The sequence below is a fragment of the Gorilla gorilla genome, chromosome 2 (assembly GCF_029281585.2).
Source record: "Gorilla gorilla gorilla isolate KB3781 chromosome 2, NHGRI_mGorGor1-v2.1_pri, whole genome shotgun sequence".
NCBI classification, from domain to species: domain Eukaryota; kingdom Metazoa; phylum Chordata; class Mammalia; order Primates; family Hominidae; genus Gorilla; species Gorilla gorilla.
In genome coordinates this window covers 72,026,609-72,046,704 of record NC_086017.1, presented here as the reverse complement: position 1 = coordinate 72,046,704, position 20,096 = coordinate 72,026,609, and the positions used below count along the sequence as shown (strand labels likewise).

Below are 20,096 nucleotides of genomic sequence, written 5' to 3'. Positions count from 1 at the left end.
CATAACCTTGGGTGCCTTTCAACAGATTCCTCTTTGATTTCACGAAGCTCTTCATTCCCTAACGTGACCCAGATAACAATGTCTAGTGGGGAAATTGAAAATATAAATGGAAATGAAGTAAAAGAATCTTCATCTAAAGAAATATGAAAAGTATTATTCTATAACTGATTGAATGGGCCCGGAGGACTCTGTATTGGAGAAAAAAAGTGATAACAGTCATTAAGAATCCCACTTGGTGCTATTGCATTTTTCATGTGCATATACAATTACGGGTTTCATTATTCCAGAGCCTTCCTTTGATTAACAATAAACGCAAGGCTTTCAAACCAAATGTGTCACTTTGAGTTTTTAGGCAAAGACTTAAAAGACAGAAGTTGTAGGCTGGGCGCGGTGGCTCATGCCTGTAATCCCAGCACTTTGGGAGGCCGAGGTGGGCGGATCATGAGGTCAGGAGATGGAGACCATCCTGGCTAACACGGTGAAACCCTGTCTCTACTAAAAATACAAAAAAAAATTAGCCAAGCATGGTGGCGGATGCATGTAGTCCCAGCTACTTGGGAGGCTGAGGCAGGAGAATGGCATGAACCCGGGAGGTGGAGCTTGCAGTGAGCCGAGATTGCGCCACTGCACTCCAGCCTGGGCGACAGAGCAAGACTCTGTGTCAAAAAAAAAAAAAAAAAAAAGACAGTAGTTGTGGAGAGTTTGCTTTATAGGGAAGGAGATGGCTTCTGCAAACATCTCTTCTGAAGGGGCTTGTGTGTTGGACACTAAACATTTATGTAAATTCTTAGAGGAGACATTGAATTAGGCACGTGTAGCCCAAAGTGAGGTCAGATAGTATAGCATTTGAGTATCTGAGAAAAGAGATAAAATATTACACAGCTGTAGGGGTTTGGCAGGTATTGGAAATGTGTAAGGCAGAACAAATGTGACAAAGGGAAGTGGCAGCGACTGTGGACAGTGGTGGTGATGACATTAGCAGCAGTAGCTTTAGTAGGGGAAGAGGAAGAGGAGAATGACTGTAATAAATAATAGTTAATATTTATACAGTTATATAGGACCTGTTGAATACTTGCATAGCTCATTTAGTATTTATGATAATCCCATCAGATGAAAAGGGCCTAATTGAGGCTGTTTGTTAATAATGAAAGAAAAAGCAGTCAGTTTTAAAGGAACCAATCTAAAGAAATGAACCAGCTCTCCGGGTTGCATAGCTGTTAAGTCTAAGGTCAGGATGGCGCCCAGGCAGGCTCCATCCACTGTCCTCCCCGGCACTCTCAAGCAGCGCAGCAATGGCAGTGCCCATGTTCACCAGACAGTGTGAGGACAGATGACACAGAGCTGGCACACTGTGCAGTGCGTGGCAGAGAGCTGCAGCAGGAGTCCCTCTCTGCAGCATGTACCCTGAATCAGAGGAGGGGCTTCATACCAAGTCTTTGTCGCTGTCCTTTGTAAACGTCTTCTCCTTCTCGTCCTCATTCTTGGTCCAGCTGTAGGAGATCATGTAGTTCATGATGGGTGGGTGGTAGATAGTCTCCGGCTGGCTCCAGGACACCTGCAGTGCTGTCTGGTTCAGAGGCTGCACCTTCATGTGGATGGGTGGAGAGCTGCAAACTGAAGATACATAGGGCTCAGCTCAGGGAGCTTTCAGAACAATGCGCCATTCAATCCGTGCCCCTAAGGACTGCAGCCTCAAAAAGTTGAAAGAGTAATACAGGAAGCACCCATGCTCCCTTCTCCTGGGTCCTCTTAACATTGCATGTGTAGAGAGAGGGGGAGAACATTGTTCTCTCTCTCTCTCACACACACACACACAAGTGCACGGGACACAGATGCACACACACGTGTGCAAGGGACACAGATGTACACACACGTGCACAGGACACAGATGCACACACACACGAGCACGGGACACACATGTGCACGGGACACACATGTGCACGGGACACAAATGCACATACACATATGTGCACGGGGAACAGATGCACATGCGCGCACACGTGCACGGGACACAGATGCACACACACGCATAGGACACAGATGCACATGTGCACACACAAACGTGCACGGGACACAGATGCACACACACATGTGCACTGGACACAAATGCACATACACATATGTGCACGGGACACAGATGCACATGCGCACACACACAGAGCTGTTTTTCTGCTAGGCCAGTAAACACTGCAGCATTCTGACGCTTCTCCCCTAGATACTCTGTCCTGCATCTCCCAAGATTGAGGACACTCTCCTATGTAACCATAATACCAGTTTCATATCAAAGAAACTAAACATGAATTCAATACTGTTATCTCATATATAGTCCATATTCAAATTTTCCCCGCTGTCTCCAAAAGATCCTTAATCACTGTGTCCCCCTGACTTCAGCCTCATGGTCAACAGCCTTTTTCTTCATGATGGACGTTTTGAAGAAGCCAGGCCGTTGGACTGGTGGAGTGCGCTAACTAAAATTGTAGACGAAATCTTATTGTAAACAGGTCCGAGTGTAAATAAATAAATTTAAAATGAGACTTTAAATAATTTTAAAGCAAAGTCACATAACACAAGGATGACTTTCTCTGGAACAGCAGAACCCCGTGTAATTATCCTGACATGGGGTGTAAGGAAAAGTCAGGCTCATTCATCTTGTTATTCCTTGGGGCTGAGAGGTTTAAGGGACACAGTGGATCTAAATCTATTTACAGACAAACCTATGAAAGTGTTGAGACCTTGACAGGTCTGAATGAGTTATACAAATGCTCAACAGGTCCAATCCAGTCAGCCGGAAATGTGTGCTTTCTCAGGGGTGTCCAGACCCGTGTGGCCGTGCTGCCTGCCTTCATGGAGCTGATGGTCCAGGGCAGGGGTTCTCACCCTCAGCACCCATGACCTCTTGAGCTAGACAATGCCTTGCTCTTGGGGGCTGTCCTGTATACTGTATAGCAGCATCCCTGGCCTCCACCTGCTAGATGCCAGTAGCTCTGCTCCCCGTCCTCAACTTGTGACAACCAAAAATGTCTCCAGGTGTTGCCAAAGGTTGCTTGCGGGGGCCAATCACCTTCGGCTGAGAACCTCCACTCTAAGAGATGGAGGCTCACCAAAGAATCCCACGCGCAGAGCCGTCACTGCACGCCAGGACAGGATGGAGGGAGACAAGGGAGAGGAAGAGGTGGCTCAGGCTTTGGCACCCAGGGAAGATGCCCTTGAGGAAGGTTCATGTAACTGAGAGCTGAGAGCTTATGGAGATGAAGGGGGTGGGAGCTGTAAAGGGATCCAGTGGGAAGGTCTGAGGGGCTGGAGCAAGGCACAGAAAAGACAGGCAGGCAGGGCACAGGTGTAGCTGCAGTGAGAAGCCTTGGGGCCAGATTTGAACTCTGGCCTTTCTCCCACGAGTCCTTGGACGCCCCTGGATGCCCCTGGAAAGAACTGAGCCCCAGAGTGATGCAATCAGGTTTGTGCTTTACAAAGATCCCCTGAACTTCAGCTGAGTGTAGAAGGCCCCAGAGAAGCCAAGTGTGGAGGAGGGGGCCTGTGAGGAGGGGCAGCAATGGCCAATTGCTGGAAGACCAGGGAGGAATGGCAGGTCCTAGAGCTTACAGTTAGGAGGTAAAACGCAGAGGCCTGGTGATGTGCCGGGTAAGGAGGGCAGGGGAGAGTGAGGAGGACCTTCTGGTTTGGGTGCAGGAACCAGGTAAGAAGTAAGTGGGCGTGCTGGCAGAGACAGGCCAGGGGACCACGGCTTGGTTCTGACCCGCTGGCATCTTCCAAAGACCACCCACATGCCCTGCAGCCCACCAGGAGCCAGACTTCCGTATTTCCTACTCAAGAGCCCAAAACCCAAGGCAGCCCTGGGGACAGGATGGCTTTCCTGCCAGAGACGCACGGCCCAGCTTTGAGGACCTGGCCGGTAGAGAAAAGTAGATTGGTTTTGACAGGGAGGCCACCTTTTACTCTTCAACTGCCAAACCCCAGTTCAGTTGGTAAGGTTCACTTAGTGCGACAGAAACGGGAGGAAGGGAGGGAGGGAGGGAGGGAGGAAGGGATAAATTAGTGAGGCATTCCCACTGCCCCGCAGAACCCCTGGGAGGCATCACGCTGTCCGCTGCGCAAATGCCACCAGAGAAGGGACATCAAACAAAGAATCTGAAGGGAGGCTTCCACGGAGACATGAGGGCGGAGTGACAGAACGTGGGCACTAGGTGGCGCCAACCTACTGTTTTTAAATACTCCGGCTTCTAAGTGGCTTCATAGTTTTTCAAGACAGAACACGGGGGAGGCAGGGGAAAGATTAGGAAATAGCTACACCCCCAGCGTTCCAAATACTAATAACGAACCGAGATGTACATATTGGGAAGCTTCTGTATCCCATAATGATGACCATCTCAGATTTCCTAACTTCTCTATCTTTTCTCACCTCCCACCATGTTCTGATTTATCTTCCTCATTCTGAAACCATTCATTCCCCTGCTCCAAATAGCAATGAACACTGTATGGGGAAGCATCCCTCTCTGACAGTTACATCATACCCCCATAAATAATTCTGTCACCCACATACAGATGCAACCATTCTTCTTATTTTTTGAAATTAAAATAGATGGGTTTTTCTGTGTGCATTAAGATGATTCATGTTAATATTTTTTAAAAAAGGAACCCAAGTAGTACAAAAAAGTAAAAAGAAAGTTAAAAGAAAAAATTCACCCCAAATCTCAGTGCCCAGAGAAAGCGACTGTGAACATTCTGGGACTCCAACATGCAGTTATCTCTTTATATACATGTGAAAGTACATATGCACAATTTGATAGAAATAGAATAGGATGTGGATGGCACTAGAATGGAATGTTTGGTTTTGTTTTGTGGTGGTGTCTCACTCTGTCACCCAGGCTGGAGTGCAGTGGCTGGATCATGGCTCACTGCAGCTTCAACCTCCTGAGCTCAAGTAATCCTCCCACCTCGGCCTCCTAAGTAGCTAGGACTACAGGTGCATACCACCACACTTAGCTAATTTTAAATTTTTAAAATAGAGACAGGGTCTCACTATGTTGCCCATGCTGGTCTTGAACTTCTGGGCTCAAGTGATCCTCCCTGTTTGGCCTCCCAAAGTACTGGAATTACAGACATGAGCCACCATGCCTGGCCCTAGAATTTTTTGTTGTTGTGTTTTACTCAACAACTCATGGGTATATTTCCTCGTCAATAAGTAGAGCTTAGTGTCATTGTCTTGAATGATGGTACATAATCTCACTGTCTCAATGTATTAAAAAATACTGAGTTAAGCTCTCAAAAGAGGTAGATCTGGCCTCACTCTAACGGGATCACCTGCCAGGGAGGGAATTCTGTAACTTAATGGCCTCCAAAGATCCATGCTTGTCCCTGATTACACGAGAGGAGGAGCATGAGGCCAGGGCTTTGCAGGCTGAGGAGCTATAGGAAGAGCAGTCTGATGAGAGATGTCTCTTCTGCTCTCTATCCCCCATCCTGGGTAGTGGCTTTTTCTAGCTATACTGGGCCAAATTTGGAGGAGGCATTTGCAGGGTACTAGGAGGGCCTAGAATAGAGGATGGCAAACATTTTTTCTGTAAAGGGCCAGATAGTAAATATTTTCGGCTTTGCAGGCCACATGGTCTCTCGTAACCACTGCTGATTCCACCTTTGAAACACAAAGCAGCACAGGTAATATGTAAACATGAATGAGTGTGGCTGTGCTCCAACAGAAATATCTATGGACACAAGTTCAATTTCATAGGATTTTCATGTGTTGCAAAATATTCTTTTGATTTTTCTCCAACTGTTTAAAAATATAGAAACCATTCTTAGCTCATGGTTACACAAAAGGTGGTGGGGAGTAAGTTTCGGCCCATGGATCAGTGCTGATCCCGGATTGAGACAGTAAGGAGAGGCCAAGCCTTTTTTTGAAACACAAGTATCAACTGCACTGTATTCTTGGCACTGAATTCTGCCCCTCAGCACAGGCTGACAGGCCTGCTCCTTCACAGAGCTTAGATTCTTCCCAGCACTTACTAGTACGTGGAGTTGTATTATTGACTTCATTGACAATCTGTAATTATCTATCTCCCCCACTAGGTGGAAGCTCCACAAGGCTGGCGCCTTTTCTGTCTTGTCTGGTTCATTACCTTGCATCTGAGACAGTGCCTGGCACGTAGTGGGCTCTCAATCAATACTTGCTGAATGAACAGAAAGTTGGTTGTACATGGAGTAACAGCCTTAGTCTTTCCCATGGCCCACAGGTCTTGTGTGACATGTTCCCCTTCCACATCGTCAGCCTCATGGCTTGCCATCTTCCTCTTCATGGATGCATCTCTGGCCAGCCCCCACCCCAGCCCCCTTAAAGATCCGGCTTCAAGGCCAGGCGTGGTGGCTCACACCTGTAATCCTAACACTTTGGGAGACCATGGTGGGTGGATCGCTCGAGGCCAGGAGTTCGAGAGCAACCTGGACAATATGGTGAAACCCTGGCTCTAGAAAAAAACACAAAAATTAGCCAGGTGTGGTGGTGCACACCTATAGTCCCAGCTACTCAGGAGGCTAAGTGGAAGATCACTTTAACCCAAGAAGTGAAGGTTGCCATGAGCTTTGATCATGCCACTGTGCTCCAGCCTGGGTGACCGAGTAAGACCCTATCTCAAAAAAAAAAAAAAAAAAAAAAAAAATGGAAAAGAAAAAAATCCAGCTTCAACACCCTGCTTCCCCTCTGAGGCCGATGGGCCACCCGTGTCCTCTTGCACTCTCACTGCTTCCCTCCTCACCCTGTGTGCCCATCACCCTCTGTCCTCACCACCTACCCACCTCTGTGTCCCTCTGACTGAGCTGCAAGCATCTCCCGGGCAGGGACCACCAAGCTCCTTATCACTGGTACCCTTGGCAGGGGCTCGCGTTTCTCTGACGGAATGAGGGATGCTGTTTTGAGCGTCCTCCATTGAAGAGGATTCCATGTACAAAATCAGTGCCACACAATTCATTCCTGGGGTCACTGCCAGGAGCCTCAAATGTGTTGAGGATCTTGTCTCTGGTCTTTAACTCACGCCTTCTGCTAGTAAGAAAAGCATTCAGTCTACAGAGGGAACAAAAACCACCGATGCTTGGCGACTGGGGCAACGATAGTACCAGACACTCGTCAAATAACTCAGACAAGCGAGCAGGCAGACACCACTGTGCCTTGTGCTTCCAAAGTTCTGCTTGCTCTTTAAGTGATGGAAACCCTTCTTTCAAACAACACCTCCCTCAAAAGTCCAAAAAGGAAACAGGCAAACGCAGCAAAACAGAATTTTATAGATCAGTTTGGAAGAGCTGGTATAACAGAAAGTGTGGGCTTTGGAGCCAGACCCATGCAAATCCTGTGTCCGCATCTATAAAATGGGTGACTAGGGTCTAGCAATTATCTTCCTCACAAGGTTGCAGTGAGGATTACGAGGGAACACTGTGGATAAACCCAAAGTTGTGGGCCTCAGGCCCAATGGCAAGTACATGGACACACTCTATGGCCCACACAGTGTTAAAAAAAATGGTATATTTTACATATAAATATGGGCTTTAAAATTACGCCTGCATCCACACGTGGCAGTGGTGAGCTAGAGCAGGAGAGCAATCATTTCCTTTAGATGGGAGTGTGTACTCAATTTTTTTTTTTTTTTGCCATAGTCCCCACCACTCCCCATTGCCTCTGCTCAGCCCACTTCCCCGGCAGCTCTCTGGCCCCCAAGGCGAGGTGAGTTTTCTACTGGTCTAAAATGAACACCAGGAGCACTCTCGAGGGCACACCACAGATGCCCAATACTTGTACTTATCTATCTCTTCTCAATGGTCCTTGTAAACTGCACCTAACAAAGGGAAGTCTGATAGACCTCTTGATACGTCCTTTTGCACAAAATTGAAGCCTTTGAACCATGCGGGAGGTGCCACACCCGGATCTCTAAACAAATATCCCCTGTGAGGCCTCCTGACAACAGCCTTTCCCCTCTCAGGGGCCTGATTATGTTCCCACTGGGGTCCGATTGCTTCTCACAGGCATGAAGGTGCTGCTCCTCACCAGCTGAGAATTTCTGCCTTCACTCTGAACCACCTTTAATTATGATCCCAGGCTTCCTTAAGTAATGAAGAGTCTTCTAGCAGAGCACCCAAGGTCCTCTGATTCTAAATCAATGTCAAGGATATTTTCTCAGTGGTTCCACAAGTAAATAGTAGGCTCCCCACCCCCACCCCATCCTCTTCATTTGGGGCTTTAGATAAACTAATGTGATATGCTCTGTCTGAAAGTCAGTGTAATTTCCAAGTGCCTTAAACTATCTGCAGTTCAAGGTTCCTCCAGGGGCCTTCTTCCAGCACCTGCCCCCTCGGAGTTTCACACCCGACGCAACTGGCCAAATATTGATCAGGAGTCAAAGAGACAGTACTACTCAAACAAACCAATTCGGTGCAGATTCACTATTTCACAGTGCCTGTCAACACAGATGAAACTGCTGCTTCCTGGGTGGGAGGTGTTGCGACATCATATGCCACACAGGGGCGGTGTCAGAGGGAACAGCTTGGCTTAAGCCAGCAGACGACCGTGGGGGATATGCCTGTTCCTTGGGGACTGCCTGGCCCTGGCGGGGAGAAAGAGCAGGAGGCATTTCCTCTTAAAAGCTGGAGGGAACCAGTCAGGTGGAAGAGAGCCCAAGCCTTGCCTTAGACTGCTTAAATGCCTGTCATTTCTTTATCACCTTCAAATATGGAATCCTTTAAGGGAAATTTCCAGAGAAATGGCCTCAGGGAGTGATTATCTTTTTGAAGGGCTGTATCAAAGAGGTCTAGGTAAACAAAGAATCCTCCTCAGCAGCCCGTGTAGGACTTCAAACCTGGAATCTTGGTGCTTGGGGTGTTGCCTCCCCCATCCCTGCCCAAGAGCTCAAGATGGGCAAACCACACGGAGGAAGGAACTGGGAACGATGGAATCAAAGCAGGACCCCAGCTCCAGTGTAATGTGCATTTCCATCTGAATCATTTCTAGCTGGAGCTGCGGCTGCCACGCACATGCCCTGGGCCCGGCTCTGTGCATTCCTCTTGGATCATCCCCCGCACACAACACATAACCGAATCCGAGAGCTGGGCTCCATTCTCCCCATGAAAGATGATGACACTGGGCTTCAGAGAGACCAAGTTACTAGGCTGGGCCAAGGAACCAGAGTGAGAAGAGAATGGAGAACTGAAACCCTATCTGACTGAGTCTGAACCAGAGTTGACAGGGCACTCCATGGAGCAGTCATGTATGTACTTGCCCATACGCATCCCGTAACTGTTTTCCTATCTTCAAGATGCTAATAAAGATGTCAGGGGCATTACTCCAAGAGCTTAAAAGGGGAAAGCTGTCCCAGCAGGTAAAAAGCTTCCTTCCCGTTCCCTTCTCCTTCATCCTTCCCCACCCCCACTCCCTTCTCAGTTCTCAATGACAAATGAGAATGTGGGGTCTCTTGACAATTTCCAGAGCAGCCTCCAATTCCTTCGGGTCTCTCTCAAACTGGACGCAGCAATCGCCTCTTCCCCCATCAGAAACACATAGGGAGCTCATGGTCCTTCAAGGAGTGACAGGATGCTGGAAATATACAGATTGCTGCTAGGGTGCCCACCCACCAAGGCCTTTATTCTGTGCCATTCTGTCGCCTAGGCTGGAGTGCAGTGGTGTAATCTTGGCTCACTGCAACCTCTGCCTCCTGGATTCAAGCAATTCTCATGCCTCAGCCTCCCAAGTAGCTGAGATTACAGGTACCCACCACCACACCTGGCTAATTTTGGTATCTTTAGTAGAGACAGAGTTTCGCCATGCTGGCCAGGCTGGTCTCGAACTCCTGACCTCAAGTGATCCATCCAACTCGGCCTCTCAAAATGTTGGGATTACAGGTGTGAGCCCCGCGCCCGGCCTACTCTGTACTGACATATTAATAGTAACGAGTCCTATCTGACAAGCCCAGCTCTGGGCTGTTAGTACATTTCACAGATTATGTCATCAAATCCTCACGGGAATTCTGTGGGGCTGCTGGCTGTATCATTACCCTTGTTTTAGAGACCTAGATCTAAGAGGGTCATTCATTCACTTGCTTACTCTAGGGTCAGACTGCTTTGGTTTTAGACAAACCAGTTGTGTGGCCTTGGATAAAGCTTGGGTAAAAGCTTCTGGGATAAATGCATGAAATGCACAAATGCACGTGGACTGACATACAGCAAACGTACTTTAGAAATAGTTACTGTTAGCTGGGCGTAGTGGCTCATGCCTGTAATCCCAGCACTTTGGGAGGCTGAGGCGGGTGGATCACGAGGTCAAGAGATCGAGACCACCCTGGCCAACATGGTGAAACCCCGTCTCTACTAAATATACAAAAATTAGCTGGGCATGGTGGCAGGTGCCTGTAATCCCAGCTACTCGGGAGACTGAGGCAGAAGAATTGCTTGAACCTGGAAGACGGAGGTTGCAGTGAGCTGAGATCGCACCACTGCACTCCAGCCTGGCGACAGAGCGAGACTCCATCTCAAACAAACAAACAAAGAATTAGTTACTGTTAACTATTTATTCGGCACCGGCCATATGTCAGGCCCTTGACCAGGAACTATGGATAAAGGTGAACACATGTTGTCATGCTCCTGACCCCCTGGAGATGACAGCCCAGTGGGAGAACACACATCAACAACAGAATCTCCCTAAAACAGAGGTTTTAACTTGAGCGTCCTTAGGAGATCTGCATAGAATTCACAGAAGTTTGTGAACCTAGATGGCAAAAAAGTCCACTTTTATTTTCACTAATCTCTAACAAAAACGTAGCATTTCCTTACATTTTAAATGTTGGCAACAAACTACAGTAGTGTTACGAGACTTGTGTGATAATCACCAAAAGAAATCACAAAGCTATTCCTGTTAGATTACAGTGATTACCAATACAGGTGACCCTTGAACAACACAGGTTTGAACTGCATGGGTCAATTTATAAGTGAATTTCCACCCGAGGCAGGGCAACGAACTCCTCCTCTTCTTTCTCCTCCTCAGCCTACTCAACATGACAAGGATGAAGACCTTTGTGATGATCCACTCCCATTTAATGAACAGTAAATACATTTTCTCTTCCTTATAATATTCTAAATAACATTTTCTTTCCTCTAGAGTACTTTATTGTGAGAATATAGCATATAATACATATTACATACAAAATATGTGTTAATTGACTGTGTATGTTACTGGTAAGGCTTAAGTATTAACTTTTTGGAGAGTCAAAATTTATACTGGATATTTGATTGTGTGGACACTCCAATCTCCATGGTGTTCAGGACTCAGGTGCATTTCAAAATTTCCTTCATGTTCATCATTATTTCAACATTATAATGATTTTTAGATCTGCAGCTGGATCTTGTAATTTAATGCCCTCATCAAGAAGCAGATAAATTAGTACAATTTTAAAGATATTTCAAAAATATCTGAGGATAACTGGCTTCCTCTGTAATCTATTATATTTTATTTTAAGCATTTAAAACCATCAATATGAGAAGATAAGCTAAAGGAGTCCATGGCACCAAAATGGTTAAACCCATCTAGCACTAAGGCATATGTAATTACATGCTTTTTAAGGAAAATGTTATAGTAGTTCTGTATAAAGGTTTAATAAGGAACCCTGACCTAAACTTGGGGAGTTGCTTAGAGAACTTACTGAGCATAGTTTGAACTGAAATCTGAACAATGAGTAGGTGTTTATAGAGGAAAGAGGAAAAAAGGAGGCTTGGGTATGTCAGACAGGAAAAAAAAGTGTGTACAAAGGCCCTGTGATGAGAAAACTGGGAAGGAAACTAGTGTGACTGGTGAGCAGGGAATGAGGAGGAGAGTGGCCCAAGATTAGGTCTCAAAGCTAGGAAGCACTGGAACTGGGGTTTATCCCGGGGTGGATCTGGCTGCCGAGGCCAGAATTTGCTGGCTAGCCCGCCACCTTCTTCCGATGTGGGACCCTGGTGCAGAGTTGCCCCCAGATTCTCCTAAGTGCTAGGACAACTGCTTTCAAGTTTTAAATCCATGGTGTCTTCACTGATGCCACCTGTTACCTGCAGACTTTTCTTCTACACAATACAATGACATCTCCCTTTCCATGAACAAGCCCTGAATTATAATTCAGTTTCTCAGCAAACAAATGAGTATTAGATGCTCTGTGTTGCAATTACCATGGAAGAAAGCAAATTTGAAAACTGTTTCTTATCCTGTTGGCTGTCTCTGCTGTGCATGTAACAGAGCTACATGCTCAGAAAACAGAAATAGGTGGTATCTGGGAAAGCAGAGGCAGAAATTCAATTCTCCAGTTCAAGCACTGGTTTCAGCTTCCCACATTATGCTCTCCCTGACCTCTCGTACCTCCTTGGATTCTTTTTTCTACATGATATCCCTCTTCCTCTGAGAGCTAAAGGCCATGGGAGGTGTCCATGTCCTGTGCAGGAAAGAGCATTGTTCAGCTCAGCGCTAAGGGAGGTGACAAAGTTCAGGATGATGCATCTTCCCAGCCTCACTTGATAACAGCTGCGTGCATCTTGGACGCTGGGTGGAAGGCTGGATTCCATGTACCCTGGGGTACATTCCCTCCCTTTCAACTTTATGATGCTGTGATTTCCTGCTAAGAGAGCAAAGCGGACCTATCCCACTTTAACTGAGCACAGCATCCTTCCCTCGTGGTGCTTCTGACCTTCCACCTTCTCCCCATGTCTTGCCCTAGTGAAGGGCTCCAACTGAGTGTCTGAACCACAGACCCGGCTGCGGAGCTAGGGTGGGTAAATGCCCAGTGTCCTTCTTTCATAACGATGTTTTTCTCCTGTTTCCCACTGCTGAGACGATGTTGTAGTCCCCTTTACTATGAAGAAACAGCCAGTCACCTAAAATAGAGCTCTAAAGCTGCCCTTAGCAACACAAGACTGGTATCCAAACACCATCCAAGATCTAAGATCCCATGAGCTGTTTTTATTAGTGATCCCAACAGCCATGTCAGGAAATCAACCAGTGACCCACACAGATGGCTTTAGCTGGGATTTTATAGAAATACTTGAGTCTAGATTATTATGATGCAAATGGTTAAGGTGCCCTCATTTGTTTTCCATCTGAGCCTTAAAATAATTTCTCTTGGAAACAGGTAGTCTGCTCGGCTTGGTACCTACTATGCTTAAAAGTAGTGTCCTGGCTCACGCATGGCATTTACCTGTTAACTCTGGATCTCTGCTACTTCCTGGCCACTTGCTACTCTTACTTGTTCTCTGTTCTGGCTGAGTGTGGGTGGAGTGGTAGGATCAACTCCAATGTTTGGGTTCCAACCTCATTTCAATCCCCAGATGTGGTGTCTGAACCAACTGATCATTTGGTAAGGATGGCCCTATCTGGTATGGTTTCAGGGCCTCCCACACCTGGGTACTGCCCTCAGGCCAAGACTTGGTCAAAGGGACCCAAGAAGGAAACAGGGAGACTGTCAGTTGATGGAGAGACCAGGCTATGGGCAGGTACTGCCCGAGAGTGGGCCCAGGTGGAATCATCAATTCAGCACATGGCAGGGACTGAGCCACTTGAGTCTCTTGGCTGCCCCTGGCAAATAGGTCCATACGCTCTGAAGAGCAGCTGGTGGATGAAAACCAAGTTTTCAACAGTCAGCACACTCCTCACCGAGAAGGCTCTTCTCTTCTGGCAAGCCTTTCCTGGTGCCAGCCCGGAAGCAAAGAATTGCATAGCTCTGTGCACTTGATAATACCTGACAGCATTTAGTCTCAGACATACAGGCAGCGCCTTCTCAGCACAGGCAGAGATTTGAAATGTGACAGCCAAGATATTTATTTCGGTCCAAGCCAGTGCTTAGGAATCACAAAACCAGTCAAGAGAGTTGCCCAGGAGTGAAGCCAGCAACCATAACAACCACTGGCTTGCTGAGAAGGAATAAGAAAAGCCTGACTCAAGAGGACACCACATGGGGCTCCCTCTTCTGGGTCTTAACAGTTGTTCTTTGATTTTCAGGCTTCAGGGGCAGGGAGATGAGACTGTTTCTTATGCCCTAGGAAAGAAGGGTTCTGTCCATATTCCTGGACAGATACCTGAAGAAAAACAGCTTCAACCAACCCGTGTTTGTTTGAGGAATAATGAGTGGGATGAATGGGGAAGATGTCTCCCAGCTAGATACCTCCTATGGCTCCAATGAGAGGCACACCAATGTCTCGCAGCCTCATGTTTCATAGGCTGTGAATGCTAGTTAGTGAAAAAGGGGAAGTGTGCTGCTCTGGGAGTAAGGAAGCTGTTGGCCTTTATTAATTTCCAGACTGCTGTTCACAAGCACCATGGTGCCCACACAAGTAAACCCAATGTCAGAGAAGATTTTTCTAGTGAGCAAAGAAAGCCAGAGGAGGGTCGCTAAGTTGGCCTTGAAGATCAAACTCTGTCTACCTGCCTAGAGATGGAGAGGATTAAGTAATTAGGTAATGTTTATAAAGTGTGAAAACACTAGATGGCCCCTGGAGTCTGCTACCAATATCAGCTCAACCGCTCCCAAGCCATAACAGCCGATTCTGCCTGAGAGCATCCTGACACGAGTGCCTGACACTAAGTGACTCCATTCTCCGCTTTTAGGCTGTTCCTTGAGGCAGACAGAAAAGCCCTAGCTCCATGTTTTGTTGAAATGTATGCTTCCATCCAAGGTGGCTTTTGGTCAGAGTAAAAGGTGGCTTCCCCAATCCCAGGAGCCTCTCTGATTTCAGGAAGTAGTACTGGCATGATATCCTACTTCAGATGCCTGGCAATGCTCCCCAGTAGGAGCACCCAGCCTGGGCTACATCATACATGTCCCAACTGTGCAAACTCTTTTGGTAAGAATTTTTTATTCCTGGCCACCTGATATGTATATGTTAGCTTAATCCATCCATCCATGGATCCATGGATCCATCCCTCCATCCTCCCATCCATCCATGGATCCATGCATCCATCCATCCTCCCATCCATCCATGGATCCACATGTGCATCCATCCATCCATCCATTCTTCCATCCATCCATCCATCGTCCCATCCATTTGTGGATCCACACATCCATCCATCCTCTTATCCATCCATGGATTCACATTTTCATCCATCCATCCATCCACCCACCCACCCACCCACCCAACAACCCATCCAATCCAGTATTTACTGAGGAGTCAACAGTTACCATAGCACCCTCTCTCCAATAAAAACAGAGAAAAGGAAAAGTCTCAACCCTCATGGAACTTATGGGGTAGTGGGAGACCTGGATATTAGGGGAAAAAATCACATATCGCATAATCAGATGTAAAAATCCAACTTTGGTAAGTACTATAAAGGAAAAGTACTGGTGCCCTGAAACAAGTGGCTGGGTCAAGGCAGTCAGGAAACTTCCTTGGGAAGGGACCCTTGAGCTGAGTTATGAAGGCTGAGGAGGGGTCAGTTAGGTACTGAGGTGGGACAAGGGCCTTCCAGGTAGAGGGAACAGCCTGCTGGGACTGCAGAATGGCTGCTGGACTGAAGTGTAGGATGCCAAGGGAAGGAAAGTACAAGACGGGGCTGGAGAGGGGGACAGGACTTGATGTGTGGACCACCTTAAGGATTATACGTTTCATCAGAAAGGTTTTGACAAGTTCGAACAGCCTGGCTTCACAGTTCTAACAGGAAGAAGGCATGGCACCCTTATTCTGAAATACGTTCTCCAATGACCATGTCACATATAACAGGTTGTCCTGGGCATACAAAGAAGCTATTGCTGACCTACAGATAAGAAGATACAATTATTTGCAGAGTAATTTCCATATCCAAGATCCCGTACTATAAGTCTCATTTGAAAGGCCACTGGCTGAGGAAGAGAGTGTGTGATTATTATCTCTACTTTATTACTATTATGTTTTGAGACAGGGTCTCACTGTGTCACCCAGGCTGGAGTGCAGTGGGCACGACCGTGGCTCACTACAGCCTCAACCCCCTGGGCTCAAGTGATCTTTCTGCCTTAGCCTCTTGAGTAGCTTAGGGACTACAGGTGTGTGCTACCAAGCCCAGCTAATGTTACAAAAAAAAATAAATTTTTTTTCTTTTCTTGGTAGAGATGGGGTCTCACTGTTGCCCAAGCTGGTCAGGAACTGCTGGTCTCAAGTGATCCTCCCACCATGGCCTCCCAAAGTGTTGGGATTACAAGCGTGAGCCACTGGGCTCTGCCTTATTATCTATATTTTAGAGGCAAGAAAATAGAAGCTTAGATATTAGCTTGAGCAAGGTCACAAAGGAGTGAATCGTTCCTAGGATTTCAGTCTAGGTATGCTTGAATCCCAAGTCTGTATTCTAACACTGCCTTATCCTGTCTTATTATTTATTCATTCGTTCACTTAGCAATGACTTGCACCTACTATGTACCAGGTACTGTGTTAGGCCCTCCTCATCCAAGGATGCACAAGATCTTCTGCCTAGATGGCCCCACAGTACAGGTCAAGTGGGTGCAGGACTCTCAGGACTAACCCTGTGACCAATACCCTATGCCCTGAGCACCCAAGATAACCTGACAAAATAGATAAAAGCCAAGCAGATAAAGACTGAGCCCAGTGATGACTTTTAGGAAGGTAAGAGCACCTCATTCCCACAAGTATGTTTCATTTTAAAGCTCCTTCATTCAGGGAAGGAGTAATAAACTGTGTTGTTCAAGTCACCTGATGACATCCAAAACACAGAGGCACCACTTGCAAGTTCTTGTGGAAGATGGCGGTCCCTTGGATGATGGAAATATTGCGTTTGGACATAAGAGGATCTTGGTTCACGTCTGAGCTCTACCACTTCCTGGCTGAGAGGCTTTGGATGATTCACTTATCTTCTCTGAACGTTAGACACCTCACTTGTTAAAGAGAAACAATAATACTCCATTTCTCTCTTTGCTCACCCTACCCACCCCTCCATCCAAACTGTTAGTAAATCTCCAAAGCTCTCCTCCAAAGTCCATCCCTAATGATCACTTATACTTTTACTATGATCATCCTCATCCAACCTGCGATATTTCCATCAGCCTCTTGCAGGGTCCTGCAGACTCCAGTGCAAGTCCTCTGCAAGCATTCGCCACATAACAGCCAGAACAATAAGTTTATAGACATTGTGATTATTCCAGAGTCCTCTTTAAAACCCTCCAGAGGCTTCCCACTGCTAGAAGATCTTAACTCCTAACAGTCTTAACTCTTTACCAAGAGAAGTCTTTGCCAGAGTTGCTCTTGCCTACTTCTCCAGCTCTTCTCTCTGATCTTGCTTCCCCTTTGTTTACCTCGCTGTAGGTTGGATCCCATGCCTCAGGGCCCTTGCAAATGACCTTCTTCTCCAGATCTCTGTGGGGCTGGCTCCCTGTCCTCACTTGCCTTATCCCTAGAAGGGCTCCTCCCCACCACCTCACCACACTCCACCGCTCTTAGCACACGATTTGATTCCCTTTGGGACAACATTGAAGCCCATCATCAGTGGACTTGTTTATTTATTTCTCCTTTCTAGAATGTAAACTCCATGATGAAGGACCATCCCTTGTTCAACTTTATTTCTATACCTAGAACTTGTTTATAGTAGATGGTCAATAAATATTTAGTGAATGAAAAGCAAATCCTGGCAGAGGTTGTTTTGAGGATTAAATAAAACAACCATGAATAGGAAACAATAGCACAGCATCTGGCACACAAAAACCTCTTCCCAGACTTTCTTTTTCTTTTCTTTTTAAGAGATGTAGGCTTACTATGTTGCCCAGGATGGCCTCAAACTCCTGGGCTCAAGCGAACCACTCACCTCTACCTCCCAAGAAGCTGGGACTACTGGCGCGTGCCACAGCACTCGGCTCTCTTGCTAGCCTTTCTGACCACAGGTGCTTCAGGCATCACTCCTAGAGTCAATAAGCTTTTCAAAGCTAGAAAAAATGTCTGACATATGAAAAGAAATTTACTAGCTACAACAATTGATACAAAATATTTAATGCTACATTAAATCTATAAAATATCAACATTATGTCAACCTATCAAATGCAACTTAACACCAACTCATATATTTACATAAACTTAGAGTAATCATGAAATGTCTGAGAATTTAAAAATGTTGGATATAATATGGCAGGACCTTCAGAAGTATGAGATCCTAGGATGTTCCAAGGGTCTTGAAACAGACCTGCTTTTTTTGTCTTCTTTCTTAAACACTCAAGGTTAAAAAAGAATGACAAATCAAAGTTATTTTTGAAAGAAGGGGGTTAAAAACTCTCCATGGGGGCTGCATGAAAAATTTGTTTTTTCTTAATACTTTCCTATGCTAAAAGTTTCTGGCAGTAACAAGGTAACTTTCTGCAAGAGTTTCTAGGAGGGCAGCTGCCCGCAAAGGCATTAAGTGTTCATATCAGAGCTTCTTTTAATAAGATAAGTAATTCAAGCTCATTAATCTGGTGAGTAGAAATATTAAACTGAAAATAGAACAACATTAATATTTTCTCCCAAAATAGCAGAAAACCATGATTTCAATGTCAAACTCTTTTTTAAACCAATCATGGATTTACTTCTTTGTTTGCTAATTTGGACAGAAAATGTGACCCTCTTTCTCAATGTACTGATTTTAAATAGGCTAGTTACTCAGGCATCCTTGCACAGTGGTACATGTCCTTTAAAAGTGCTTTTAACCAAAACAGGAAGCAATGTTTAGCATTGAAAACATAGCTAAAAAAGAGATCCCTCCATCAGCAGAGGCAAAAAACACTCACCAAAAAAACACGACATTGGCTTAGGAGCCCAGAGGGTATTCAGGCAGCCCGGTGTCCTCTCCATTTCCTTTGCTTTTATTACATTATACAGTGTCATTTTAATTAAGCCATCAAATCAAATTATCAGATCAAGTGGTTTTGATTCCACTGCGGTTTGAACAGGTTTGGTTAAATTAATAAACCATATGTTTCATGTTGTTGGAAGGAAAGTTATTTTTCTCTGTTCCCTGTTCCAAAAGTCTTCACAATAGACAGTATTCAGCACTTAATCACTGAATGCTCTCCCATGTACCCGGGATGTGTTGCAGAATAACTGAAATGACAGCCCATTAAATCCTAAAGTCTGTCTAAGTTATTTACCGACAAAGGGCAGAGTGGCAAATCGGATGTCCCTTGAACAATCCAATAAGCCTAAATATTGTTTCCATTTACTGGAACTAGAGCTTTATTATTTTTTATGGATGACATCCATATAGAAGTCTTTCTTCAGCAACAATACAATATTAAGATGACTTTTCCCCCACTTCTTTCTTAAGGTGCCCTGCCTCTTGTGCTTGGCACCGAAAGGCTGGATTCTGTATTCTCTATTCCAGGACGTCCAATCATCCTGATAAAATATGGGTGCATGAACATAGGCCCCCACCACTGGCTGCCTCAAGTTCACGATCATAACCAGGGGAACAGAGGAGGCGGGGAGCTATATTCAGTCAACTGAGGCTCTGGTTACCCCTCTGATGTGAAAGATGACCGGGTGTTAAAGTGAATTGTAAGTGGGTGGTTACCAAGTTAATGAATCTCTGGTTGGTCCTAGGGTCTTTCAGCAGAATGGAAACACAGATCCAACACATTCACAGTCATGGCCATTACCACCTTGAAGACAGAAAATATGTATCTTACAACAAGCCTATGATTTCCCCATTTAGGGTTCTCCAACTCAGTTTAAGCTACTCCATAGAGTGGGGGTCAGTAAACTATAGTCCCAAGGCCAACTCTGGTCTGCCATCTTTTTTTGTAAATAAAAGTTTACTGCAAGACATTTTCTATGCTCATTTACATATCATCTGCAGGTGCCTTCCTGCTATACTGGTAGAATTGAGTACAGTCGGCACTTATATCCATGGGTTCTGCATGCATGGATTCAACCAACCACAGACCAAAAATATTTGGAAGGAAAAAAAAACAATAAAAAATAGCAATATAACAATAAAAAACAGTACAAACAAAAACCAGTAGAGTATAACAACTATTTACACGGCATTTACATTGTATTAATATTATAAGTACTCTAGAAATATTTTAAAGTATACTGGAGGATGTGTTCAGGTTATGTGCAAATACAACACCATTTTATATAAG

General features: G+C 45.7%; 1 protein-coding gene across 3 annotated transcripts in view; it reads right to left on the bottom strand.

The window, feature by feature from the left end:
* Positions 1-20,096, bottom strand: part of PTPRG (protein tyrosine phosphatase receptor type G) — a 730,401-nt gene that overhangs the window by 101,185 nt on the left and 609,120 nt on the right. For all 3 annotated transcript variants that reach the window (XM_004034399.5, XM_004034398.5, XM_055383012.2), the window contains exon 9: positions 1,430-1,614. In XM_004034399.5, the coding sequence (XP_004034447.3) occupies positions 1,430-1,614 (185 nt within the window). The remainder of the gene's footprint in view (positions 1-1,429; positions 1,615-20,096) is intronic.